Source organism: Aedes aegypti, chromosome 2, assembly GCF_002204515.2.
Source record: "Aedes aegypti strain LVP_AGWG chromosome 2, AaegL5.0 Primary Assembly, whole genome shotgun sequence".
NCBI lineage: Eukaryota > Metazoa > Arthropoda > Insecta > Diptera > Culicidae > Aedes > Aedes aegypti.
In genome coordinates this window covers 189,924,133-189,951,107 of record NC_035108.1, presented here as the reverse complement: position 1 = coordinate 189,951,107, position 26,975 = coordinate 189,924,133, and the positions used below count along the sequence as shown (strand labels likewise).

The 26,975-nt window shown below is 41.4% G+C and overlaps 1 protein-coding gene across 1 annotated transcript in view; it reads left to right on the top strand.

Moving 5' to 3' along the window:
• The first annotated feature begins 1,104 nt into the window (after positions 1-1,104).
• LOC5578128 (membralin) overlaps positions 1,105-26,975 on the top strand; it is a 282,759-nt gene continuing 256,888 nt past the window's right edge. Inside the window, exons 1-7 of the mRNA XM_021843500.1 lie at positions 1,105-1,609; positions 1,688-1,870; positions 1,945-2,027; positions 6,822-6,971; positions 7,034-7,542; positions 7,603-7,940; positions 8,008-8,065. Of these exons, the coding sequence (XP_021699192.1) occupies positions 1,706-1,870; positions 1,945-2,027; positions 6,822-6,971; positions 7,034-7,542; positions 7,603-7,940; positions 8,008-8,065 (1,303 nt within the window). The 5' untranslated portion in view covers positions 1,105-1,609; positions 1,688-1,705. The remainder of the gene's footprint in view (positions 1,610-1,687; positions 1,871-1,944; positions 2,028-6,821; positions 6,972-7,033; positions 7,543-7,602; positions 7,941-8,007; positions 8,066-26,975) is intronic.

The window sequence follows — 26,975 nt, the reverse complement described above, 5'->3', positions numbered from 1 at the left end:
AATGTGAACAGCAACGCGGTACAACGCAAAACGGCATGCCCATCTTGATCTACATTTTGCTTATCAATCCCATGTTGACTAAATCTTTTTCAACATTGACTTTACAAGTAGAGTGTAGATGGGCTTGCCGTTTTGCCGTTGTACCGCGCTGCCGCTCACATTGTGCTTGAGGATTAACAGTTCTCGCATAACTTATGATCTCGCCCTAAAAGCCATTGGTAACCATATGTGTAGCTCATTGTTTCTGAGCATTTGAATGGATTTACACGTTGTTTAACAACTCTATGGTGAAGAAAGGATCATTATCTACCTACCAGTGATGTTGGTTTGGATGTTTATTCCTTCACTTGCTCAGAAACAACGAGCTACACACATGGTTACCAATGGCTTTTAGGGCGTTATCAGGTCCGTCCCACTCGGGCTCAGATTGGGTACCACTTCTAGTACTGCATTTGGTCCCTCGGTAGTGCAAAAGGTACCCAAGTTTGACAGATTGCAGTACACTTTTCACGGCATTCTAGATTACCTTATGAGCCATAAAATGATGGGCAACTGCAAGGGACATATGGTTATATAGTAATATCATCACTGTTGTCAGTTCGTAAAATGGACTATTGCACGTTTCCGTGCGTGCTTCGCTTTGTGCCGCTGTATGTTAAACTTATGTTCCACATGTGGATAATTAGCTCCAATCAAGACGATGTAGAAATCCATTGATGCATCATGCGTTGCTTCGAAATTTTCAAAAATGACGTTTCAAAATACAAACAAGCAGTAGCTGCTTCCGTAAGTTCCTCCACGATTTGACGATTTTACTGTTGACATGGCTGATGATTATTAAAAAACTATTTTGTTTCCTAATACCTAATGTTCATAAAATTTTGTTTATTTTTATCGATTATTCATAAACTTGTTTTCTCGTTATTTTAATAAATTTCTCACAACATTATAATGTATTATCAAACCCATGGAAAATATGTGTCCGTCTGATACATATTTTTGGCACGTAATCTCTGGCTTCGCCTGGATGGGATGGTGGGCGAAAAAAATCGAAAACCTTCTCTGCTGCCGTATCGTGTCTCTGTCTGTGCGTGTGATGTGATCATCGTTCGTCGTGTCGTCGTCTTCGTCGTTGTCGCGGATTGTCAGAAAGTTAAAATTGAAAATAAATTTTAAGTTTTTGTGCTCCTCCGGAAAGGAAAACACGGGATCGTTGGTATTGTGAATGTTCGTCGCGTTCGCGGGCGGAATTTCGTGGCCGGAAGTGAAGTGGGAACATTCGGATCGAAGCAACCGAAGATTGAATCGATTGCGTGTTTGTTTTGGGAAGTGACAGGGACTTTTTTTTTCTTTCGGACGGGAAAAGTGATTTCTCAAAAACAGTGATTGGGATCTGCAGTTTTTGGGTTTGCAAGTTTTCTAGATTGAGTTTTGGTTCGATTTCAAGATCGCGTTTTGCAGTGGACGAATTTCGGTATTCGTTTGCGAGGGTTTTGATTTGATGTGGTTCGATTTCCGTAGAGCGGAGCAAAATTGAGAAGAGTACCACAAGAAAGGTAACAAAATCGATCGGACGAGGGCAAAGGAGAACTGAAGATAACAAACCAAGGTGAGTGATTCAATTTGGGTATGAGTTTGAATATTTCACCAACTAATTATGTTGCATCACAATCTCTTACGCGTTTAGGCTCTCGTATAGGAAGCCATGGCAGAGCCAAGTGGGCCACTTCCTCAGGAACCTGCCGGGGGACCAGAGCCAGCTGAAGTGCCCCAAAACAACAACAACAACAATGCCAATAACAACAATCGTGGCCAGGATGGTCCTGTTCCTCCGGTTATGATGAACCAGAGAGCCAGGAATAATGCCCAGGTGAGCAACGTTCTTGGACTTTCGTGGCCCTAGATGGACACAATGTTAATTCCTGGATTATTTCTCGTTTTTAGAATCCACTGATTAACGTCCGGGATCGGCTGTTTCATGCGCTTTTCTTCAAAACGGCCATTGCCTACGCGCAGATGGTTCCCAAGTAAGTTTCGTGGAATTATGTATGTTCCGCTCGCTGTGCAATGAGAATCCAATAGGATTGTTGTGGTTCGGTTTTGTTGGGTCTGAAGGGTGTCTAATAGGATTTGCTTTTTGGGTATCCGGAAAAGGTATAGAATAGTTTTCCTAGGATTTTCTAATACTGGTGAAGTATTTTAAATTTAATTTTACGTGTAATTTGAATATTATTTATAACGATAGCCTTCTTCTTCTTTCTGGCATTACGTCCCCACTGGAACAGAGCCTGCTTCTCAGCTTAGTGTTCTGAAGAGCACTTCCACAGTTATTAACTGAGAGCTTACTGTGCCAATGGCCATTTTTGCATGCGTATATCGTGTGGCAGGTACGAAGATATTTTATGCCCTGGGAAGTCGAGGAAATTTCCAACCCGAAAAGATCCTCGACCGGTGGGATTCGAATCCACGACCCTCAGCTTGGTCTTGCTGATTAGCTGAGCGTTTACCGGCTACGGCGAATGACGTTTCGTCGAAAGTACGTGTGGTCGAACAAACATTTCGTCGATTGGACATTTGGTCGAAAAGAATTATATGGGGGCCTTTCTTAGCCGAGTGGTAAGAGTTCGCATGCTGAAGGTGTCTGGATTCGATTCCCGGTCGGTCCAGGATCTGTTCGTAATGGAAATTTCATTGACTTCCTTGATCATAAAGTATTATCGTACCTGCCACACGAAATGCGAATGCGAAAATGGCAACTTTAGCAAAGAAAGCTCTCAGTTAATAACTGTGGAAGTGCTCATGCTAAGCTGAGAAACAGGCTCTGTCCCAGTGAGGACGTAATGCCATAAAGAAGAAGAAAAAGAAGAAGCGTATGACATTTTGTCAAAATGATATTTTGTCGAAAATTTCGTCGAATAGGGATTTTCCGATTATCGTAAAGATTGGCATTTGCTCGTTAATACGCAGTGATTGTACCTATGAGTGAAAACAACTCTAATTTTGTCACCTCAGTCTCGACTCGTCTCTCCTAACTCGGCACACAGAATAATCTTAATAATCTTGTTTGATTATTTTTTGATGGAATTATTTCTCGAAAAATTATTCATACAGACTCAAGTCAAAAGAGTATACAAACTTACTTTATCAATCCTACGTGTTTCGCAGACGAAATTCTACACGTTTCGCTCTGAACCAACTCATTTTTCACTCTTAGAACGTTTAATTTCCGGATTTACAAAACGACGAAAGTAAGATTTTCAACTTTCGCAACCTAACCACTACTTTCGTCACCCCGCTGTATAGAGAGACAAAGTGACTTAACCACGAATCAAAACAAAACACTACTTGAGTCGATTTTACACTGGTAGAAAAACGTCGAAAGTAACTGAATGAAACGACTTATCATTTTGTCATACAATTTTTGTGGGAAACAATAGGAACTATCTAGTATTTCAACGCGAGCTGAATGCATGCAAAATTTAGGCGATGTACACGGTAAAAAAAAAGTTAAAAAGTGGATTCATTTTAATACAGATTTAGAAGACAGGTTGTGATTCTTCTAAATTAATTTTCTCAAAACTGTATGAAAGTTACTTACGTCTATTTGAAAAAGTAATCGAGATTTATCGATTCATTATCAATTGAAGCCATCGACATCGTCATAAAAGCCACATATCTGCTCAAGTATTGTAATTTAGCTGGAAGTCACAATCCAAGTAGCAATGCAAGAGTTATATGATCATAAAAATACAGTTAAACCTCCATGAGTCGATGTTCCATTGCTCGATATCGACTCATGGAACCATATTGAAAATCAAATTTCATGGTTACTATGATGGTTCCCTCAAACAGCTTTCCATAGCAATGCTGTTCCATGACTCGATATTTCCATGAGTCGATGGTCCCTTCAATATCGACTCATGGAGGTTTCACTGTATTATGAGTCGATTTCCGCATGCCATTTTGAAGCAAATTAACTTGCTGCCCAGTGCATTGAAAAGAAAAATAGGCAGCTATGAAAGTATATATAAAGTATAAAAAATATTTTGACCCGATAGAGAAACGTAATCCTATAACAATTTTATTATTAAATGTTACACAAACTTGAACTGCTTCGTCATTGTGGTGGTTTTGAACATTACATCAATCATTTGATTCAATTGTTCAGTTGAAAAAAACAAAATCAGTGGGAGACATTCTACTAGAAGTAGTAAGTAGTTAATGAAGAGGCGAGGAGTTGACTGCGGCGGCAGGGGATTTTCCATAAGATTTGAAACAATTAGAACGGTTATCCGTAGGAAAACAATTTGGACTGAAAAAGCCTGCTACAACATCGGCATATATAATTTACCTAATTACCAGATTATAATTTACCTAATCGGTATGATTCTTAAACAATCGATCGTTAACTAAAAAATGGGCATTGTTGGAAATTCTGCCTGGGGAATTCCGGGAACGAAAAACGTTACTGTTCATCTGCCTGGTACGAGCATGGACGATTCGTTTACGCCAAGAGCAATCCCAAAAGTTAGACTCATGGTTACCCCCGTAATTTGCGCATATAAACTTTTTGCTATCTTTCTTCACGGGACAGTCGTCCTTAGCGTGAGAAGAACCTCCTGAAATCATGCATTTACAATTGTGAGTCATTGATGTTATAGGAGCCTAAGTTCTGATGAACAAAACAAATTCGTAGGTAGGGGGGCTAGGGGCATAATGACCACACGGGGCGAAATGGACACCCCCTTATTTTCTTGAAATTTGCATATTTCATCAAAATTTTATAGACTGTACGAAATTTGAATTGTATATGAATTCTTTGACGGTATAAAAGTTTATACTTTGCTTCAATTGTCCTCTGAAATTCTAGTATGTTTTTTTCTCAGCTTCATATTACTTTATAAGCAAAGGAGAAATTTGGAAGAATTTAATTTTTGAGAAAATCAACAAACCTAGTGATGTTTCTTCTTGCCAATGTGATAGAAGAGGAGCACTTTTACATATCAGTACGTTTGACACTCATTAATAATTAAGTTTTCACTAAATTCCACGAAAGTGTTCATTTTGCCCGGCTACCTTTATATCAGTCGCGTTTTGGACACATTTTTTGTAATTTCGTTTTTCTGACATTTGACATCTGATCTGATTCACTATGAATGAATGCATTTGATGACATTCTATATTTGATCTGATTCACCATGAATGAATGCAGTACGTCATACTAATTTCGAACTTGGACACCAACCGAGGGTATCTGAAACATATTGCCATTCTATGGTCTTAAAATAAGCATTAGCCTACTGTGTTCATTATGCCCCTAATCCCCCTATTCATGATTATTTTGCATATTATAACTATACATCCTTCTTTCAGTAAATTCCAATAAAATGTACAAACGATATGTTTGTATATGATGAACCCTTCTTTCAGTCTTAATGATGTAGGCAAAATATAACGATGGAGAGCCCATATAACATAAGGCCATTTGGCATAAAATTATTTGGTATAAAGCCATTCGGCATAATTATATGAAGCACTGAGTCCATGATCATTCATTCCAAATGCTTTCTTGCCATATGGTATCCCTACGGAACATTTTGTCCATATCGTCAACAGAATATGACTGAAAGAAAGGTGCATCACTATTTTGTGCAAAATTCAATAAGTCATTCGTATTTTTTTTTTAGACTTGACGTAAAGAAGGGCGTATCATTTTAATGTGCAGAATAGTACCTTTTTATTTTGCCGAATTTACGTAATATAACTAATTAGATCGGAGACGTATAATATGAAACTACGAACACCTTCATTCCATTCGGGGTAGCCCCAAAATGTGAGCTATGATGCACCTTCTTAAAACATTGATGAAAAGCGGATACACCACTATGTTTGATTAAAATTGGACATACATGTGAAAGTATAAGGAAACTTTCATACCAAAAAAAGGGTGTAGCTTTTTTTTTGTGCAGAATAGTGATGAGTTGTATATTCTTTTAAATAAATATGTATTGTGTTTCCCGCTAGACTGATCTATAAGTCTTCATAAGTGCCAATAAAAATGAAACTACTGTGATAGTTCATTTGCTAATGAAATTTGTAATATGCGTAAATTGTTCATAATTAACATCAATGCTAATCTTCTCATGTACTTGTAAACAACTTTGTATGGAGTTTCATACAAATATGTTTAATTAGATTATTTTAAAACTTTAAGGTAGGTATATAATTTTCTGGGGAATGGTCCATCCTGGGGATTGGTTTTCTGGGACATGGTTCATTCTGGAGAATGATCTTCTTCTTTTCTGGCGTTACGTCCCCACTGGGACCTGCTTCTCAGCTTAGTGTTCTTATGAGCACTTCCACAGTTATTAACTGAGGGCTTACTATGCCAATGACCATTTTTGCATGCGTATATCGTGTGGCAGGTACGAAGATACTCTATGCCCTGGGAAGTCGAGAAAATTTCCAACCCGAAAAGATCCTCGACCGGTGGGATTCGAACCCACGACCCTCAGCTTGGTCTTGCTGAATAGCTGCCCGTTTACCGCTACGGCTATTTGGACCCCTGGAGAATGATATTCTGGGGAATGGAATTCTGGGGAATGTTATAGAATCGTTTTATTGCTAGTTGGTAGTTTTAAAAAGTTCCAAGAGCAGAAAGAATTTGTGTACGTACATCACGAAGCTATCGTAGCCCACTGACCAGCGTATCTTATTCGAATGAAATGAGTTAAAATTCACATAAATAAAGCCAAAAAAAAGTCCTTTTCGTATTTGCACAAAGACACTGTACAATAACCTGTCACCTTGTTTCGTTCCAGACCTGTGCGACGTGCCATCGAGTTAATCATGTTGCTGAAGGCACTGGCTGCCTTTTTTATATTGGTATACATCCATGTTCATTTTTCGCAGACGCAAACGACCTGCCTAGAGCACGTCAAAAACGATTGGCCTCGTGATGGAATCCTTCGGTATGTTCTTAGAAAAATCTTAGGAAGATGCAGCTTCGCTAACATAAATTCTATTTATACAGAGTGGAAATCGTTCGTCACAGTGCAACAGTCCTCGCGGATCTCAAAAGCAAAGATATAAACCTCGAAGAAGCGGAAGTAAATAGTCTGCTGCGTAACAATTTAAAAAACGGCATGGTAAGCATCGATCCTTCAACAACGCTACCACATGAGCAACAGGAACAAAACCAAAATCCGGAACTATCACTACAAAGTTATGCCAATAGTAGCCCGTGGTCGCCACATCAGCAGCTGCAATCACAGGCGAAGCCCCGTTTTGATAAAGAATCTATGACTTCTTCGGTTGATCGCGGATATTCCGCTGGAATAGATGGTGGAGGATCAAAGGTGTCAATTGAAAGCACTCAGTTTGTTGGTGAAGAGGCAAAGATGGCCGTAAGTGATGCTGAACAAACGAATGAAAAGCATCCTGAAGAAAATTCAATTACGTATGCCAACGAGACGATTCCGAAAGATGTGATCGACAAAGTAGTTGAAAAACCAATTGAGGAAGATTCAAAAACCGAAGCCAGTAAGCTACTTTAACCAATACGTATGTCGTTTAAACTATTATCATTTCGATTGTTTTTAGCCTGGGCCGACGGACAGTACGTTGTAGAGTACTCTTTGGAGTACGGATTTCTACGTCTCTCAGCAGCAACCAGACAGCGGCTCAATATTCCGGTTGCACTGGTAGTACTGGATCCGGAAAAAGACAAATGCTTCGGTGATTCATTCAGCCGATTTATTCTGAAGGAGTTTCTCGGCTATGACGATATTCTGATGGCGTCGGTGAAGGTCCTTGCTGAGCAAGAAGACAACAAAGGTTATTTGAGGAATGTAATCACCGGAGAGCACTACAGGTTCGTTTCGATGTGGTTGATGTCTCGCAGCTCCTATATCGCACCGTTCTTCATCATGATTCTGTTTGTAAGTAGTCGATATCGATAGTTGGGTAGATCTGTCTAGATAATGTGATCGTATTTCCCTGTTTTAGACCATTTCAATTTCAATGCTTTTGCGGTACTCGCATCACCAAATATTCGTCTTCATCGGTAAGTCCCATGCATTTTTTGTAATTTTCTGTGGAATACAGTACGTACAAGTATAGTATTTGTAACAATACTTTTCGTTTGCAACATTGAGTGATAAAGTCAAGTAATGCTACCTAGATTTATGGTCTTGATGATTAAATGTGCGGCTTCTTTAGCTTACCTCTTCCTTTCATATGACTGATCGACTATTTCTCTTAAAAAAGGTTTTTATACCGTTTTTTAACCCACAACATGCTTAACAAAATAACATAGTTTATCAGTCAAGCAAAACGAATGCAAAAGCAAAGAATATTAGTAATGACACTTAATACTACTTCACGATTCCAAAGAATTTTTTTTCTGACATTAAAACATACTAATATACTTTACAACGAATATTAGAAATGATTAGAATTTAGCATTTCTGAGACGTTTACAATCAATTTGATCTACGATAATTATTTGACGAAGTTTCAAAGAATTCGTCACTTATGCTTGATACCCTAATTATAGTAGAACTGGAATTCGGTCTCAAATCTAAACTGAAGCCCCCTCGTGGGGAATTCGTGACATGTTGAATAAATGTTAATGAATTTAAAGGATATTTCATTTTTTTTTATGAAAACCTCGAATTGGAGAAGTGAATGTGCATAGTAAATTGCAATGTTCACGGGTTATGAATAAGCAATGTCGAGTTTGAGAGGTATCGAATTACAGAGGGATCAAAGTATGCTAGATTAGGGGACCACGTGTTCGAATTATTTCTATTTCATTTATATAGTTAACCTCTAAACAGATAACACTGAATCAACAACTTCACGCCACAATACTCATTTCGTGGCCGCATCTCTCCATCCTCGGTTCTGCCCCACGTTCGCCAAATCGATACGCACTTGATCCGCCCACCTAGCTCGCTGCGCTCCACGCCTTCGTGTACCAATCGGATCCGAAGCGAACACAATCGAAGACTGGATCTCGTAAAAATCGTACCCCCGCTGTTGAGCCCGGCTCTCCGCATAACACCTTCTAGCGCAATATTGAACAACAGGCACGAAAGTCCGTCACCTTGGCGTAGTCCCTGGCGGGTTCCAAACGAACTGGAGCGTTCGCCTGAAACCTTCACACAATTTTGCACACCTTCCATCGTCGCTCGTATCCCGGGAAAGTTGTTTTCGTCCATGATTTTCCATAGCTTTACGCGGTCGATACTATCGTATGCCGCCTTGAAATCTATGAAAAGGTGATGCGTTGGGACCCGGTATTCACGACATTTTTGAAGGATTTTCCATACAGTAAAGTTCTGGTCCGTTGTAGATCGGGCGTCAACAAAGCCTGCTTGATAACTACCCACGACATCGTTTACTACAGGTGACAGACGACGGAAGATGATCTGGGATAATACTTTGTAGGCCGCATTTAGAATGGTGATCGCTCGGAAGTTCTCACAATCTAACTTGGCCTCTTTCTTGTAGATGGGGCATATTACCCCTTGCTTCCACTCCTCCGGTTGTTGTCCTGTTTCCCAGATTGCGCCTATCAGCCGGTGCAGACAAATGGCCAGCCTCTCCGGGCCCATCTTTTATGATTTCAGCTCCGATACCATCCTTACCAGCAGCTTTGTTGTTCTTGAGCTGGCATCCTTAACCTCCCTCAAAGTGGTGGGGACTGGTTGGGTTCCATCCTCCGCAGAACTTACGAAGGCATTTGCTCCGTTGTTCCGTCCTTCATTGCCTGTGCTCTCAGCACCATTCAAGTGTTCGTCGAAGTGCTGCTTCCACATTTCGATCACCTCACGCTCGTCCGTTAAAACGCTCCCATCCTTATCCATGCACATCTCGGCTCGCGGCACGAAGCCGTTGCGGGATGCGTTGAGCTTCTGATAGAACTTACGTTTTTCTTGAGACCGGCACAGCTGTTCCATCTCCTCGCACTCCGTGTCTTCCAGGCGGCGTTTTTTATCCTGAAAGAGGCGATTCTGCTGTTGCTGTTTCCGTCTACAACGTTCCACGTTCTGTCTGGTCCTTTGATGCAGCATGACCGCCCGCGCTGCATTCTTCTCCTCCTGAATATGCATACATTCTTCGTCGAACCAATCGTTCCGTCGGCTCCGTCCCGCGTACCCGTTCTCTAGCAGTCCTCAAGAGGGGCTTCATACAGCTCACTCTCTTTCGGTAATGCAGCCTCGAGGTGATGTGCGTACGCAGTTGCGACATCCGATCGCTTGAGTCGCAATAGGTAAAACCGGGGCGGCCGTCGGTACCGTACGTTGTAAATGACGGAGAGTTTCGGACGTAGCTGTTCCCAGCTCGTGTGTGTTGCCGCAGCTCTGGTAGATGGTATGGTTACCTCTAAACGTTCGCACCATTGATCCCTTCCAACACACTTCCTGAAACGCTACGATGCCGAATCCGCGGTCCTTCAGCACGTCGGCGAGTATGTGTGTGCTCCCGATGAAGTTGAGAGATTTACAGTTCCACGTACCGAGCTTCCAATCGCTAGTCCCTTTATGTCGCTGTGGTCTTCGTCGATTGTCCCGGTTCGTATTCTGTCGTTGATTATTCGTTGCTTAATTTTTTACGGCTGGCTTGCAGGGCCTGACACCAACTCCCTAGATTTCCGGAGGACCATTTCCCCTAAATGTTCGGAGGACCATAGTGCGCAGTTTGGCTTAGAGTCCTTCTCTGGCACTCGGACGATAATCAGCCGCTCCTGACATGAGGAACAGACGCTATTGTGAGTCACTCTTAACATGGAGTACCCCGGCCAGTACCACTAGGAGGTAGGGATAAGAGTTGCTAGGCAAGAGGGTAAGGACCACACAAAGGGGTCTATTTTATTCCTGCAGGTACGCGAGGTACCAATGGTACGCCATGCCCAGCCATTTACGTGTTCGAATGAGCCGGGGGGAAATATCCAAGTACAGAATATCTAGTAAGGGAGAGTTGAAGAGAAAAACTTGAGTAACCAAGATAAAGCTTTGCGAGAATTTGTGGAATAATCCTCGTAGAGAATTCTGTTGCACAGATTCAGATATTTCTCGAAAAAATCCAAAGCAACTTCCGCTTCGAATGATTTTTGAACCATTATCCACGCCTCTGTAATCCTGTGACGTATTCAGTGGACCAACGACGCCAAAACTCTTGCTTCCTCCGTTGGATCAACTGATATCGGGACAACGTCGACTCTTTCAGATCGCCATAGTAAGGTTCAGCGATCGCTGTAAGTTCGCGACCTACCATAAAATGTCCTGGATTCAGAGCTTGGTAATCCGAAGGGTCATCACTTTGCGGGCGCGAATTCAAGATCGCTTCTATTTGGTGCAATAAAGTACACATCTCCTCATAGGTCAAATGCAATTCATTCAGCATCTTATTCAAATGATTCTTCACGGACTTTACTCCGGCTTCCCAGAGTCCTCCTTGATGCGGCGCTCGCGGGGGAATAAATTTCCAGTCTATGCCACGAGACTGACAAAATTTCGAGATATCGTTGTCCAACGCCTGTGACTCGAGCAAAGTTTTCAACTCCTTCAACTGGCGTTCAGCACCCACAAAGCTGGAACCGTTGTCAGACCGCATTTCAGCAACGTTCCCTCTTCGACTCACAAAACGATGCAACGCGCCTAGAAATCCATCTGATGAAAGTGAGCCTACTAATTCGAGATGAATTGCCGCAGTAGACATGCATATGAAAACGCACACAAAAGCTTTCCGTGGAGCTCTACATCTGCCTTCCTTCAACAAAAATGGACCAGCGTAATCAACACCAGTGCGTGAAAATGGTTCAGCCGCAGTAACGCGAACACTTGGCAGATCCCCCATAAATTGTACCACTTCTTTCGGCCTTAAACGAAAACATTTCACACATTTTCTCAGTACACGATTGATAGTGCGTCTTGCATTCACAGGCCAGAACTGCTGTCGTACCTTCGCGAGCAAACCATTCAATCCAACATGTAATTGCTCTCGATGGATCGTTTCAACCACCAAATCAGTGAAAAGATACTTCTCCGGTAAGATCATGGGGTGTTTCTGGTCCCGTGACATGTCGGAATGTCTGATTCGACCTCCAACTTTCAGTATCCTTTCATGCTTATTGTAAATAGGATTCAAATTTCTGAGTCGGTTGCGTTCAACATCTTTAATCTCCTCGTCATAGACGACATGCTGAACAACTCTCACCATCGCCAACAACGCATCACGATAGTCACAGCTCATTAATTTACCACTTCTTCGTTTGTTGCCCGAGCGCCTTACGCTGCAGTTGTGAATATATCGTGCCACGTAATCGAATACTCTCTGCGTTTTGCGATAATTACTACTGCTCAAAATGACGTCGTACAGCTGACCATATTGTTCCACTACAGCCTGGACTACAGACACGGATTCTTCATGTGCGCTTACACCGTAATTGCAGTTGTTCACTTCTTCGGAACGATCCATAGCGACTTCATCTTCCTCGATTTCCAAAAACGCCGGACCGTTCCACCATAGTTTACTCTTCATGAATTCCAATGGTTGAGCGCCTCTAGATACGAGGTCCGCTGGATTGTCTTTCGTGTCGATGTGCAACCATTCTACATCTTGAGTCAGTGCTAGAATCTTAACCACTCTATTTCGCACGAACACCGGCAAGTTAGAGTTCAACCTTTTCAACCTTCCCAGAACTATTTCCGAATCAGACCTAAGAACTACCCGTTGAATGTTTAGTTCCAAGGCTTCGCGCACTGTCTTAATCTGCTCTGCCAACAATAATGCTGTACACAATTCTAACCTCGGAATGGTCATCTCCGATGGTGAGGCTTCTCCTTTTTCTACTCGATTCAACTCTTTCAAAGGTTCTTCTTCTTTCTGGCGTTACGTCCCCACTGGGACAGAGCCTGCTTATCAGCTTAGTGTTCTTATGAGCACTTCCACAGTTATTAACTGAGAGCTTACTATGCCAATGACCATTTTTGCATGTGTACATCGTGTGGCAGGTACGAAGATACTCTATGCCCTAGGAAGTCGAGAAAATTTTCATCCCGAAAAGATCCTCGACCGGCGGGATTCGAATCCACGACCCTCAGCTTGGTCATGCTGAATAGCTGCGCGTTCACCGTTACGGCTATCTGGGCCCCTTCAAAGGTGCAACCCTCGATTTGCCGCAAATCAGCTTCACACTAACTGTTCCTTCAGTGTTAACGCTCCGCAGGTATATACAGCAACCGTAGGCTCGTTGAGACGCATCTGCAAAACCATGCGAGACGCATCTGCAAAACCATGCAGCTCAAGTGCTATCGGGGCGTCTACTGCAACACACCTTGGAATTTTCATGTTGTTGATTTCGCACAATTCTGCTCTTAGTTTGCTCCAGATTTCGAATTCTTCGCTAGGAATAGCGTCATCCCAATCAAGCTTTTTGCACCAGAGTTGTTGCATCACCAACTTAGCTAGTACCACAATTAGGCTCAAGATGCCGAGAGGATCGAACAATTTTGCTATCTCGTTCAAAACCTCACGCTTAGTTTGAATTCCGGAGGTGTTAGCCATTGTCGGGACTCGGAAAAGGAAATTGTCGCTAACGGGGTCCCATAAAAGACCAAGCGTCTTTATCACCCCATTCACATCAATGTCCTCGAAGCAAAGCTGTTTCTCACGCATTTAGGCTGGTATGTCTTCCATCTTCACGTAGCCTTCTCGCCTCGTGCATTGTGTTTGCTCCCACCAACGTAAAAGCATTTCAGAACAACATCACTCGCCTCCGAAAAGCTATCACGTTCATTATGGGCCAACTGAATCAATGATCTTGTCGCTAAAAAACCTGCATACGTTACCCGCTGGAGTTCCAGATCCATCAACACAACCTTTCATCCCGCCATACACATCTCTGGTATTTAGTGTGTTCGCCATTAACCTTCACTTGCTCGTACATGCGTTGCACATCAGTCGAGAATACATACTTGTACAACCGCCACCGTAACAGGATGTCAAACAGTGGGCTCTGCATATTGGGCACCTCCATTAAGACGTCGTTCTGTGATAAGTTGGTCGTTGTCTTCGCGGACGCGTCGAACACCACGCGTAGTTTCGTTGTTGAACTATCGGGCTTGAGCACGCAGTGGTGTGGTAAATAGTAAGCTCCTTCAATGTTCTTCTCAGAGTTTTCAACGACCCTTGCGTATCCTTGCTTAATGTACTCTCGGATAAAATCCCCATACCTTTGTTTCGTGTCGGGATACTTCTCCAATCTGTTTTCTAACGCCTTGAACCGTTTCTCTGCCTGTGCTCGAGAATCCCCAAGTTCACCAGCTCCGTCGCGAAACGGGAGTTCCACAACATATCTTCCGTCCTCATCTCGAGTGTATGTATCCACAAAATGACGTTCACATAAATCCACTTCCGATTGTTCAAGCAGCTGCTCGTCTATTATCCAGAAGCGTTGCATCAACTCGTTCAACATCTCATCACTGTGATTGTTGAGAATCACATTGTAACTCTGTACGCTAATTACCTTTCGACCATTACAGTCAGGTCCAGCAACCAACCATCCTAGAAGACTCTCCTATAGTAACGGCAAATCAGCGGACATACGAATCTTGCCCGCCTGCATCAATTCGAAGAATGTTTCTGCTTCTATCAACATATCAATCCGATTAAGTTCAAAGAACTTCGGATCGGCCAACTGCAAACCATTGGGAATAGACAAACCTCTGACATCAAGTTTCAACAATGGGAGTGCACCTGTAACGCGTGGTACTACCAGAAAATCCAAGACGAATTCGTATACTGTTGTTCTGGACTTCACTGTGGCATGGATCTTGAATTTCACGGCTGTTTTTGTGTTATTTACACCGATAATGGGAACGTTGGCGTAACTTTTAGGCAGACCCAGCAAGTCAGACATCCTTTCAGAGACAAAATTGGCCATTGCGCCGGAATCGAGCAAAGCACGGCACCTGTGAGTAACGCCACCGGCATCGATCACGTTGACGATGGCAGTCGCTAACAACACTTGCTTCAACATGGTGCACGTTGTAGCCGGAACTTCACATTTCGCCACGGTCTGCGGACCATTAAGGCCCAAGTAAAAATGGTGCAAAAGTCAAAACTGAAGAAGCAGTTTTCTCTTTTTAAATAGACAAATCGAAGAAAATAAAAACACAGAGCTCTTTTATTTGCCAAATAAAAAAACTGTGTGTTTTTATTTTCATCAATTTTTTTGTTTTAAAAGGAGAAAACTGCTTGTTGAGTTCTGACTTTTGTGACATTTTCTCTTGCACCTTAACGCTTCCAGAAATGCTGACAAGAGTTGTTTCGACCTTGCTGACTTCTTCACCTTTAATCTCTACCTTGTCCTTCAGATGCATTAAGGCATGATGTTTATTCTTACATGCACACTACTTGCTGCTGTCTGCCTTGCAATTGGCCGTACGATGTCCTCGTTTCAAGCATAGAAAGCACAGGCCAAGCTGCTTAGCCTTGGCATACCGGCTATTAACGGTCATATTTTTAAACGAATCGCAGACATCTAAGGTACCCCGGGGCAAGTGAGAATCCGGGGTAAGTGGGGCGTTTCGTCATAGCTCAACTAGGAAAAGTTTTTCATGGGGGTATTCTTCTAGAAAGTTGAAGATACAATGACAAGGAATGTATTTAGTACTAAACATATTGTTATTTTTATTACCATGTGGTTCATGTAACAGTTGTCAGTTCAGCGCCATTTTCATGCATGCCAAATTGTGACACGTTTCACGTCTTGCATTGACTCGCAAAAAGTAAATGTGTTTTAAATCGAATTTCCATCAGTAAGCTATAATTTTTAGTATTATTACAAGCTGCTAACGATAAACCAGTATTTTGTTTTCATTTCATATGAAATTTTCGATGGTCTATCTTACCCCAAAATATATTTGTACCTGGGATAAGTGGGACCTATCAAAACAAAAACCAGAATCAAAACTTTTCGTTCACGTTTCATACATTTTGCTAGAGAGTAGCACTAAAACATTCAAACAAATGATTTTTATCAAAAAAAGATCAACCTTAAATTTCGTAATTGCATAAGAGGGAAAAGAAAAGTGTTATTATCGTTTATTTTTTAATTAATTTTTTATTTTTGAAATGCGACTTCAAAATTGAACAAACACACAGCTGAAATTTGAAATGTATCATGAGAACCATTACTTTTCTATGTTATTTGAACTTTATTTGTTATTTCTACCAAATTAAGTAGGGATGGAAAACAATTCCATCACATAAGGTGGTTTTCTGTCATGCATATAAATAATAACAAAACATATTTCTAATTTCGTCAATTATTAATTGTTTATGTGCTACATTTTAATAAACAACTTATAAATGATATATTTTGACCATCTTCAATTCCTTTTTACGCTTTTACTGAGGAATTTTCAGTTAATATTGAATGTAAGGTGACATACTATTAAATAAAGGGTTTCTTCCTAAAACGTAACGTATTTTATGGTTGATCCCTTATGTACATCAAATATGAACTTAAAATTAAAAATCTATGACTTATCAATCCTATTATTGTAATGGTTGACTTACTGATGTGGATTGACGCATGAAACTGGATGTGTCCCACTTGCCCCGCTTAGCGAGGTAACTGCGTCCATTGGCTCATTCTAAAACTTTCTTCCAAGGTTTTCACAATTTCGAAATTATTCGATTAGTTTCATGCACACACCAGCAAATATGTTGCCAAAACGTGATTGTGTTGTTGGATTTGAAAAATATTGACATTTGTAAATTTTATTGAACAATTTGTTTGAACTATCGTTTTTTTCGTTCCCACTTGCCCCGCGGTACCTTATCAAATGTTCATTGTTACAAAGGGGGCAACAAACCGGCTGAGGGATGTTAGCTACATGCACCTTGCTCGATGTTGCTGAAGTACCACTTCGTTGAGTTACCACGTTCCTGGTTTTAATCGGGTTTGTAGATAATTCACACCGCTCCAGCATGTTTCATCGTTCACGCAGAAAATCAATGGTCTTCTTATAGACAGGCAGCTTTCCGTGTTCCATAGTGGCTTCCCATGCCCTGCGTGTTTCAGTGTCCAATCGGGAAATGATTAAATTCACGATTATTGCCTCAGACAAGCTATCCTCCATTCTGAGGTTGTGGAACTCGAGCGACTCCAAACGTTTTTCCACTACGTCAAGCAAAGCCTTCAATTCCGCATGATTCTCCCTAGCCATTGGTTTCAAAGCCAGTAGTTGTGTGATATGGCCTTGGACCACCATACGGAGATTTTCAAATTTCTTGGTTAAAATTCTCCAAGCCCCTTCGTAATTATTGTCATTCAGTGTCTGTTGGTCTATAGCACCTTGTGCTTTGCCAACTAACGCCTTATCGAGATAATGTAGTTTTGTAGCCGGTGAGTCTCCAGTACATTTGTCTGCAATATCTTTGAACCTGTCTCGTACCGGCCATCAAATGTCGGTAACGGAGTCTGTTGCAATAGGAGAGATGGCATAATCTGGGCGGCTCTCAGATTTCCTCCAGACTGTTGGCAAACGGGCTGAGCTTCGACTAACTTCATTTCGATATTTTGACTTTGCAAATCTTCATACGCTTGGATCATTCCAGCAAGTGAAATTCGCACAAACTCGTAGACCTTCTCAAAATCGATGTACTGCTGTCCGAACTCGACTGCTCGCGTAGGGTCAGAAAGGTAAATCCGGTTTTGTAGCGAGTTGTATTCGTTGCAACGTACATGTACGCAGCGATTGTTGTCTCAACATGGAGTTTAAGGCAATGATAAGAGAACTTACTGTGGTCCTGGTTAGCAGCAATGATTGCTTGCCGGATGCGTTCAACCTTTCCTCTTGTGGCAAGCAAACACTGTGTCAGTGCTGCAACCGATTCCGCCATTTCGATTTGTTTTTGACGTGCCTGCTGTTCCTCTTTTTGAGCACGCACACTGATGGTTTTCTTCGGTGTAACAACCTTGTTGATATCAGCGTCTCCTAGCTTCGCTTCTTCATCCCGTGGTGGGCGTGTAGTAGAAACGATCGGAGTAGTCGGGGGTGTCGGAAATATAATCCTTTTTTTCGGGTTTCCTGATCGCAACAGCATACCACTCTCAGTTAGTTCTTCTTGTCCTTCAAAACACTAGCAGCTGTGGAACCACCAGCTGTATCACTTTTCTTCGTTCAAAAGTTGTTTCAATCGACCTGTACGGGCGGTCGTCAAACTCAAATTTACTTCTGGCTCATCAGCCAACACTTTCTAAACGTTGCACCTCAAAAATGCTTCTGGCTCATCTGCCAACACTTCTCTCGACGGGTACTACGTAACTCTTCGACCAGACAAAATGGCCGTCACTTTTTCACACGGAGCTTCAAAACTTTACTTTTTCGACCGGCTGCCGCGTGTCGCCATTTTGATAAAAGCACTTTTTCCTCTGGCCACTTGTCGGCTCTAAGCTAAGACTGCTCGTGTCTTCGAAGCTAATCCGCTTTTATGGCTGATTATTCGCTCTTCGGCAACCAAAACTTTGCTTCAATTCCCGACGCGTGATCAAAAGCACTTTTTCCGAAAAATCCACTTATCCCGCGCGAAATCCACTCTCCGGACGATCGGACCAAATGTTAATTCGGGAATTCAGTGGTCGTAACTCAAAACTCAATGGACTGTAAATTTTTGCTTTTCGTTCTTATCTATGAACTTTATTGAAGAAAATTCACGCCTGCTTCTGTTTTGTTCTAACAGGAAATACATATTTCAAGAAAAGTTCAAGCAAATCTATCTGTCATGACCCGCGCTACACAGTAAACAGTTATTGAGAGATTTTAATTTTATTGTAAAATTTTAGATGAACATAGTCAAACATTCTAGTTTGCATTAAATTCACGTGCGGCGATGATATTGCAATGATACTATAACTGGTTGCACTGGTTTAGTATTCTGTATGTAACACGATATTTCCCTAACTAGATGGTCCCTTCACTATCGAGTTATGGAGAGATGACTGTTCATCATATTTTGTGACTGCGCTTCTCGTGCGCTCATTTGCCTTAAAAGTATCATGTTTACAGCACTTTATAACAGTCTTCAAAATTGCCTTTGCTTTGCGTTGCTTTGATTCATAAAACAAGGAGAAGGAGAATGCGCGATCCTAATTTTTCAATCCAACAAGGCTTTGATTTGATCCTTTCATTTTGGTGAAAATACTGCATCATTTATTTGAATCATTTGTGGCTCATTCAACAAAGTGGACTATGCGGTAGATGGGTCACGAACATTGTTGGTAGGCCTAGCAACCAATACTGTTTTCTTTTCATCGCGATTTCACTAAGTGCGCGTCAATGGACAAGTGAAAATATTTCTCAACATGGTAAACGATCTTGAGTGAACAGAGTGATTCTTCCGAAACATCTAAATATTCAGAATTCAACTCATGTAGGGTTGTTCATCTACGCTGTAGTTGAGTACCAGTTGAATTCGCTCATGTTAAATAGACGTTAATGTAATCTTTTTATTACAGCCACAAACAGTTTCAGTTGTCTTTTCTGAAGACATGTTGGTACAAGACAAATGGCACGATGTTTTATTGAATATGCTGCTCATGACATTGGCTTTATGCTCGAACAGAAACACCACCTCTGTAGGGCTTGTGGAGGCATGAATAATTTCACGGAGCCCAAATATTCTTGCCACGTTCAGAACATGGTTCTATGGAATGGACCCTGATCTTCGACACACTGTTATTCAATACTTCACAATATTTTATCTAATGTTTTATGGCAATAAAAATCTCTTGAAATGTCTGGAAAAGATCTACCACATCATCATGGAAAAAGTTGTTTTGACATATTACACGCGCTTCTATTTGCACCCCAATTTGAACAAACATATCAAAATTCCTCTTTCAAATTCCGTTTCACCCGATAAGCAAGTTCTATTATGCCTGGATGGTCAAGTTCGACCAGTAACGTTACATATAAGTTATACATTTTGAACTTAACTATTTTTTTTCACAGATATAGGTAATCTTTTAACGATTTATGTTACTCAAAGAAATTATTAGTTTTCACTCATGATAGATATACCAACTTATTTTTCTCCTTCTGTTCTCTTTGGTATTACGTTCTCATTGATACAAAATCTGCTTATCAGCTTAGTGTTCTAACAGCACTTCTACAGTTATTGACTGAGAACGTTCTTTGTCGACGTTACCATTTTTAGCTTTTGTATATTGCAGGTCCGATTATATTTCACTATATTTGTTGACGTTTGAATTCACTTTCGATCAAAAATCGTTTCGCCGTCCTGTTTACGTCAGCAAAATATTATGGGACACGGATTCGAACGAATAAGATTCTATTGAAAGTTGGATACGCCGTAAACAAGAATAAGGGTGATAACCTGTGGGAGATTCTACGCCCAGGAACATCAATGAAATCACCAGGAGGCTCGATCGCAGACACCTTCAACTGAAAACCGTTATTGTTCACTGTATGTATGCTCACCGAGGTCTAGAGTATGCAGTTTGCTTTGAAATGATTTGAATCAATGATGCATTATTTTTGATCAAGTGAGCACAGGAGCAATTAAATGCAAAAAGCGTGAATCCAATGCAAAGCATTAATTTTTTCAAAGCATGCTTTTCAAAGTATCTGTGCAATAATGATGATCTTTGAAAACTGCTTTATAAGGCCTTCAAGGACCGAAAGTTTTGTTGTTTATACTTTATTTTTGTTGCTGTTTGTTTTTTGTACCCTTTTTTTTTGTTTTTTACAAGGGGGAAATCTGCAAACAGATCCCCTGAGAAGATAACTCAGGGAATGCGGGGATGACGCACCAACGACGACCCGCTAAAACCAGCCTATGCACTGTGCATGAGCAATTCATTTAGAATTGCTCAAGTGGTGAACAGTGCATCGACATGACCCTTGGACTCAGACCCTCATCTCCCCGGAACCACCTTACGGTATTTCTTCGGGAAGGGACCAGTGCATATAGCACAACACGTGTAGCAGAAGTAGCCTAGGCAAACTGCTTCTCCTAGCCGACTTAAACAATGTTACAAGGGACCAGCCTCGGCAGGGCTAATCCTCTGCAGCCAACTCTTGGTCGGCGCGCCATAGACGCTGCAATTCTAACATAATGTGAGTGACAGCCGTAGTTACTGCATTCCAGCACTCGGCATCCGCACACATTCTCTTTATAATATTGTCGGGGGACGTGTCCCCTCCGCATGTAGTGAGCATGCGACCTCTCACAACAATGAAACGGGGGCAATCGAACACGACATGCTCCGCTGTTTCCTCTACACCAGCACAATTGGGGCACGCAGGAGATTCTGAGTGCCCGAACCTATGCAGGTACTGTCTATAGCAACCATGTCCTGACAGAAACTGCGTCAGGTGGAAGTTCACTTCCCCATGGCTTCTACCATACCAATCTGACACATTTGGTATTAGCCGATGGGTCCATCTACCCTTAGTGGAGTTATCCCATTCCTGCTGCCAGCTTCTGAGCGTTTCCTCTTTACACGTGTCGCGGACTCCTCTGGTACCCCTTTGGTTGAAGCATTGAGCATCTTCCTTGATGATGAGCCCGATGGGCGTCATCCCGGCTATGATGCACACGGCCTCTTTAGATACCGTCCGGTATGCACTTGCTACTCTTAAGCACATTATCCTGTACGTGCTTTCCAACCGCTTTAGGTTTCTTCTCGTTATAAGCGCTTTTGACCAGATTGGTCCTCCATACCTTAGTATGGATAGCGCCACGCTTGCCAGCAGCTTGCGTTTGCTGGCAATTACAGCAGAGCTGTTAGACATCATCCTCGAAAGCGCCGCTATAGCCGTAGATGCCCTTTTACAGGCATATTCAACGTGGCTAGCGAAGCTCAGCTTGTCATCGATCATTACCCCAAGATGCCTAAGGGATCGCTTGGACTCTATGGTGCAATCACCTACCGAGATAAGCGCCCGTTGCTCGGACTTGCGGTTGTTGACCACCACCACCTCAGTCTTGTGACGGGCCAGTCCTAGTTTCCTAGACTTCATCCATTCCTCAACCAGGGAAATAGAGTGCGCTGCTGTCAACTCTACTTCCTCCATCGATTCACCATAGACCACTAGGGTGATATCGTCGGCGAAGCCAACAATCTTAACACCCGTCGGAAGGGGCAGCCTCAGTACGTCATCGTACATCGCATTCCATAACAGCGGGCCCAGGATTGAACCTTGAGGTACTCCCGCGGTAATTCGAACGCTTTTCTGCCCCTCCTCTGTGTCATACAGTAGAATCCTACCATCAAAATAGCTTTCTAGAAGCTTACACAACTGCACCGGTACCTTGAGGCGGTGAAGCGCGTGTGCTATTGCTTCCCAGCTTGCGCTGTTGAACGCATTCTTCACATCCAGAGTGACAACCGCGCAGTAACGGATGCCGCTCCTTTTATGCTCGATTGCCACCTCAGCTGTTTGAACGACCGACTGGATGGCGTCCAGAGTAGATTTACCTTTTCTGAATCCAAACTGGTTGTTGGACAGGCCGTCCGCACTCTCCGTATACGGTACTAGTCTGTTGAGAATCAACCTCTCCAATAACTTGCCCGTCGTATCTAGTAGACAGATAGGTCTATACGCCGACGGGTCACCTGGTGGTTTCCCCGCCTTTGGTAGTAGCACCAATTTCTGTCGCTTCCATACATCCGGGAAGATTCCTTGATCAATGCAGCGTTGCATCGTGGTTCTGAACATGTCCGGATCCGTGTTCACTGCCGCTTTTAAGGCAACATTCGGGATACCATCGGGTCCCGGTGCCTTGTTTGACGCGAATGATTTCACGACTTCTGCCAGCTCTTCGTTCGTCACTCTCGCCACTTCTTCTTCTTCATCTGCCGCATACGGCGCTGGGGGCCATGGGCTTATGGGATGGTGCGGGAAAAGTACATCGATTATCGATCGCAGCAACTCGGGCGATTTCTCTTGGGGCGCTATGGCTCCTTTGGTCTTAGCCATTACCACTCTGTAGGCGTCACCCCATGGACTAGAATTGGCACTCTCGCATAGGCTTTCAAAGCATGCCCGTTTCCGACTCTTGATTTCCTTTTTGAGAGCCAACTTTGCCTCTCTGAATGCTGCACCGCGTTCCTCTCTTTGTGCTTCTGTGCGTGCGCGTTGCATTCTTCGTCTAGCCCGAAGGCAGATTGCTCGAAGATTTGCAATTGATTCGCACCACCAATACACCGGCGGCCTGTTCTCTCTAGGAGGGGCTTTTCTCGGCATGGAAGCATCACACGCTCGTGATATCACAGCAACTAGCTCTTCACCGTTTAGGTCCAGAGTGTTCCGTTCGCGCCGTTTTTTTGTACCCTACATTTATGAAAAAGCAAATTATAAATTAGATCCCAGTTATTAGGTTAAAATTTGCACTGTCCGGCCATAGAGGACTTGCAATGGTTTACAAAAAAGGTTGCTTTTTTGAAATTCTACATCTATCTATCTATATAAATAAAAATGGAATGGTGTTTGTATGTCACGAAATGGCTTACGAACGGATCAACGGATTTGAATGATTCCTTCTCCATTTTGTTCGTCAAGGGTTCCGACGTGTTTGTGTGTATAAAAATCCCAGGATATTCACCGGGAACGTTGAAAAAAACGAGAATGCACGAAACTGTCATTTTGTATGGACGACTAATTGCGTTTTTCTACAGCCTACTTGATGGCAAGACGAAGTTTGCCGGGACCACTAGTCTATCTATCTATCTATATAAATAAAAATGGAGTGGTGTTTGTATGTCACGAAATGGCTTCCGAACGGGTCAACCGATTTGAATGATTATTTTTCCGTTTTGTTCGTCAAGGGTTCCGACGTGTTTGTGTGTATACAAATCCCAGCATATTCACCGGGAAAGTCGGAAAAACAAGCGTGAACGGAACTGTCATTTTGTATGGGACGATCCATAGCATTTTTCAACAGCCTACTTGATGGCAAGACGAAGTTTGCCGGGACCACTAGTTTTTAATAAATTTTGCATTGTGATTGATGCAAAACTTACTGATGTCAACGTACGGAGACAATTTAGCTTAACTCATAAGAAACATTTGTGGCTACACTTGTATGAAATTTTATCGTTTTAAATTTTTTTGGTAGATTGTATCAGATTGAATCTTTTAACAGCTACTGTTTGTTTACGTTTGGACATGAAAACGTCATAGTTTGTATACACTGCAAAAATGTGTTTTGGTATAATCCTGGAATACTAAAATCTTATTATTATTATTCGTTTCTGGAAAAATCAAACTGTCCGGGCATAGAGGCTGTCCGGCCATAGAGGACTTCCCCCTATATCGAGGTATTACGTTATATCGAGGTATTACTGTATAAGCATTCAAATAGTAAAATATAATAAACAAACCGTCGTTGTGATGTTAAGAGTTTTTGAAAATTTTGAACAATATTTCAACGGAAGCCCCTTATTTCTGTTTTTCTACCGTCATGTTTAATATTTTTCTATTGAAGATCTACACTAGAAGTGTCGAATCGTGAAACAAACCAAAAAATTATTGCATGGCGGCACCGATACATTTTTTTAAAGGTTTGGTAAACATTTCAAATGGGACCACTCTATTGTCCATTTTCCTTGCTACGACTCTGTTTGATATACAGTGATACCTCCATGAGTCGATGTTCCATGACTCGATATCGACTCATGGAACCATACTAAAAACATAATTTCATGGTTCCTATGATGGTCCCTAGAAGCAGCTTTCCAAAAAATTGCTGTTCCATGACTCGATATTTCCATGAGTCGATGGTCCCTTCAATATCGACTCATGGAGGTTTCACTGTAATGCTGGTCGTGAATAATTCCAACAGTGAAACAAATTATAATATTATTGTCTGATGGCTGAAATATGAGCTCTGGACCATTGTAACGCTCTTTTTTAGGAAAACATATTATCTTATAACATATTAAAAATATTAATTGTATTATAAGACTCTTTGTTGCTTGCTACAACTATGTAGATTTATTTTATTAGTTTTTTTTTCCTTAGATTTATTTGGCTTTACTTATAATAACACATAGCCTGCCAAGTGGTAATTCAAGTATAGTACTATATGTCAACATCACATGCGATAATAAAATCGGCTATTGTATTATTATTTGCAAATCTGGAATTATTTGTTTCCTAATTAACATCATCCACAATGTACGTCTTTGATTGAGGAATCTAGTGCATCCGAATATTATGTGATCCGGATCGCAAGGTGCTTCACCACAGGAACATGAATCATCCTATTCCGTTTGAGATTTTTTTTTTATTAGTTGAAGAGTCAAGCTTTACGACTGTGAAAGATTTGAAATTGAATGATTTGTTCTAGAGTAATGGCTGTTCAAAAATCTGTGTAACGCTAATTTTTAGCACCGTTTCGTGACAGTTAATCTGGATAACTTTTGAAAATTAAATAATTGTAAGTAGGTTCAATCACAATGAACTAGACGTAAAATTAAAAAATATGTTAAGATATCAAGGGGCAAGTGGGTAAATGGGGTAAGTGCAAATAACTTGTATAGTTTAGTGAACATATGAATTTACGTTCCAAGTTCAAGCGTAAACCTTTGAGGCCATTCAGAATATTACGACAGACAAGACATTTGCAAAGTTTTTCGAAAAAATGTTTACAAATTCAAATATGAATTCGTTACAACTTGAGTGCGTGCAAACTTATTTTGATATTTTTAGTGGAAAAATGTAGCGGAAAATATTTTTCTACTGCATCTAAGTTGCCCTCCCTAATAATTTTGAAGTAAAATAAAACAAGTGTAAAATTAATTCGAGGTTGAAATTGTGTTTATCATAGAAAAAACAGAGCGTGTTGAACATTCAAAAAACACTTTATTGAAAGCATTGAAGGCTAATAGAAATCGCGGAAGTTCTCAAAAAGATGCCACCAAACTTAACGGTATTACAGTGTCTACTTTGAATAGTTGATTAAAAGGAAGGCCTTGTTTGAAATGTTTCGGTCTAAGAAACTGCCCGGAGATCCCGTGAAATAGCGATGTAAAGATAGTTTTAGATATAAAAAATGAAGGTTTTGTCCTATCCATATAGGAAAAGTTTAAAATATTTTATAGATTCTATTTTAATTTCTTAAAAAAACAAATTACAAGCGTAGAAATTCTACAACACCGTATTGTGCTGGTGTGGAGGAAACAGCGGAGCATGTCGTCCTCGATTGCCGGCGTTTCATTGTTGGGAGAGATCGCATGATCGCTCACACGGAGGGGACACGTCCTCTGACAATATAATCCAGATAATGTGTGCGGATGCCGAGTGCTGGAATGCAGTAACTATGGCTGCAGGAGATTAGCCCTGCGGAGGCTGGTCCCCTGAAACATTGTTTAAGTTGGCTAGGACAATCAGTTAACCTAGGCTACTTCTGCTGTGTGTTAACGCTGACTGACTCGTGTTAGCTCGAATGACTATATGAATAGATGAATAGGAGCCCTATGTTCGTAGAATAGGACAAAAAGCAAAGAAGGAAGAAAGAAAGAATGCAGAAAACAGAAGAATATAAGGTGGGCGGATTAAACTGGTGGGAGGGTGTAACTGGTATTATAATAAGTTAAACTAAGGAAACTTGGCAATCTGGGTTTTGCGCGTGAGAAAATAAGTTCCTTTAGAATACGATGATTATTTCAATTGTTATATATCTGATATGAACTCATTTAGAAACATTTTGAGCAAATTTTCGTCAATACTTCAAAAATAAGTTTCATATTCTCCTGGTAGATATATGGTAATGCCTACCCATATACAATGAGTACTGCTTTATTTCGATGATTTCCTGTGCTTGCTGTGGCGAGCTCAACACGGGCGAAGAGTTACATTAGTAAAGATAAATAATAATAATAATTCCATAATGTTGATAGAAATTCCTCGGCAAAGACCGCTGCA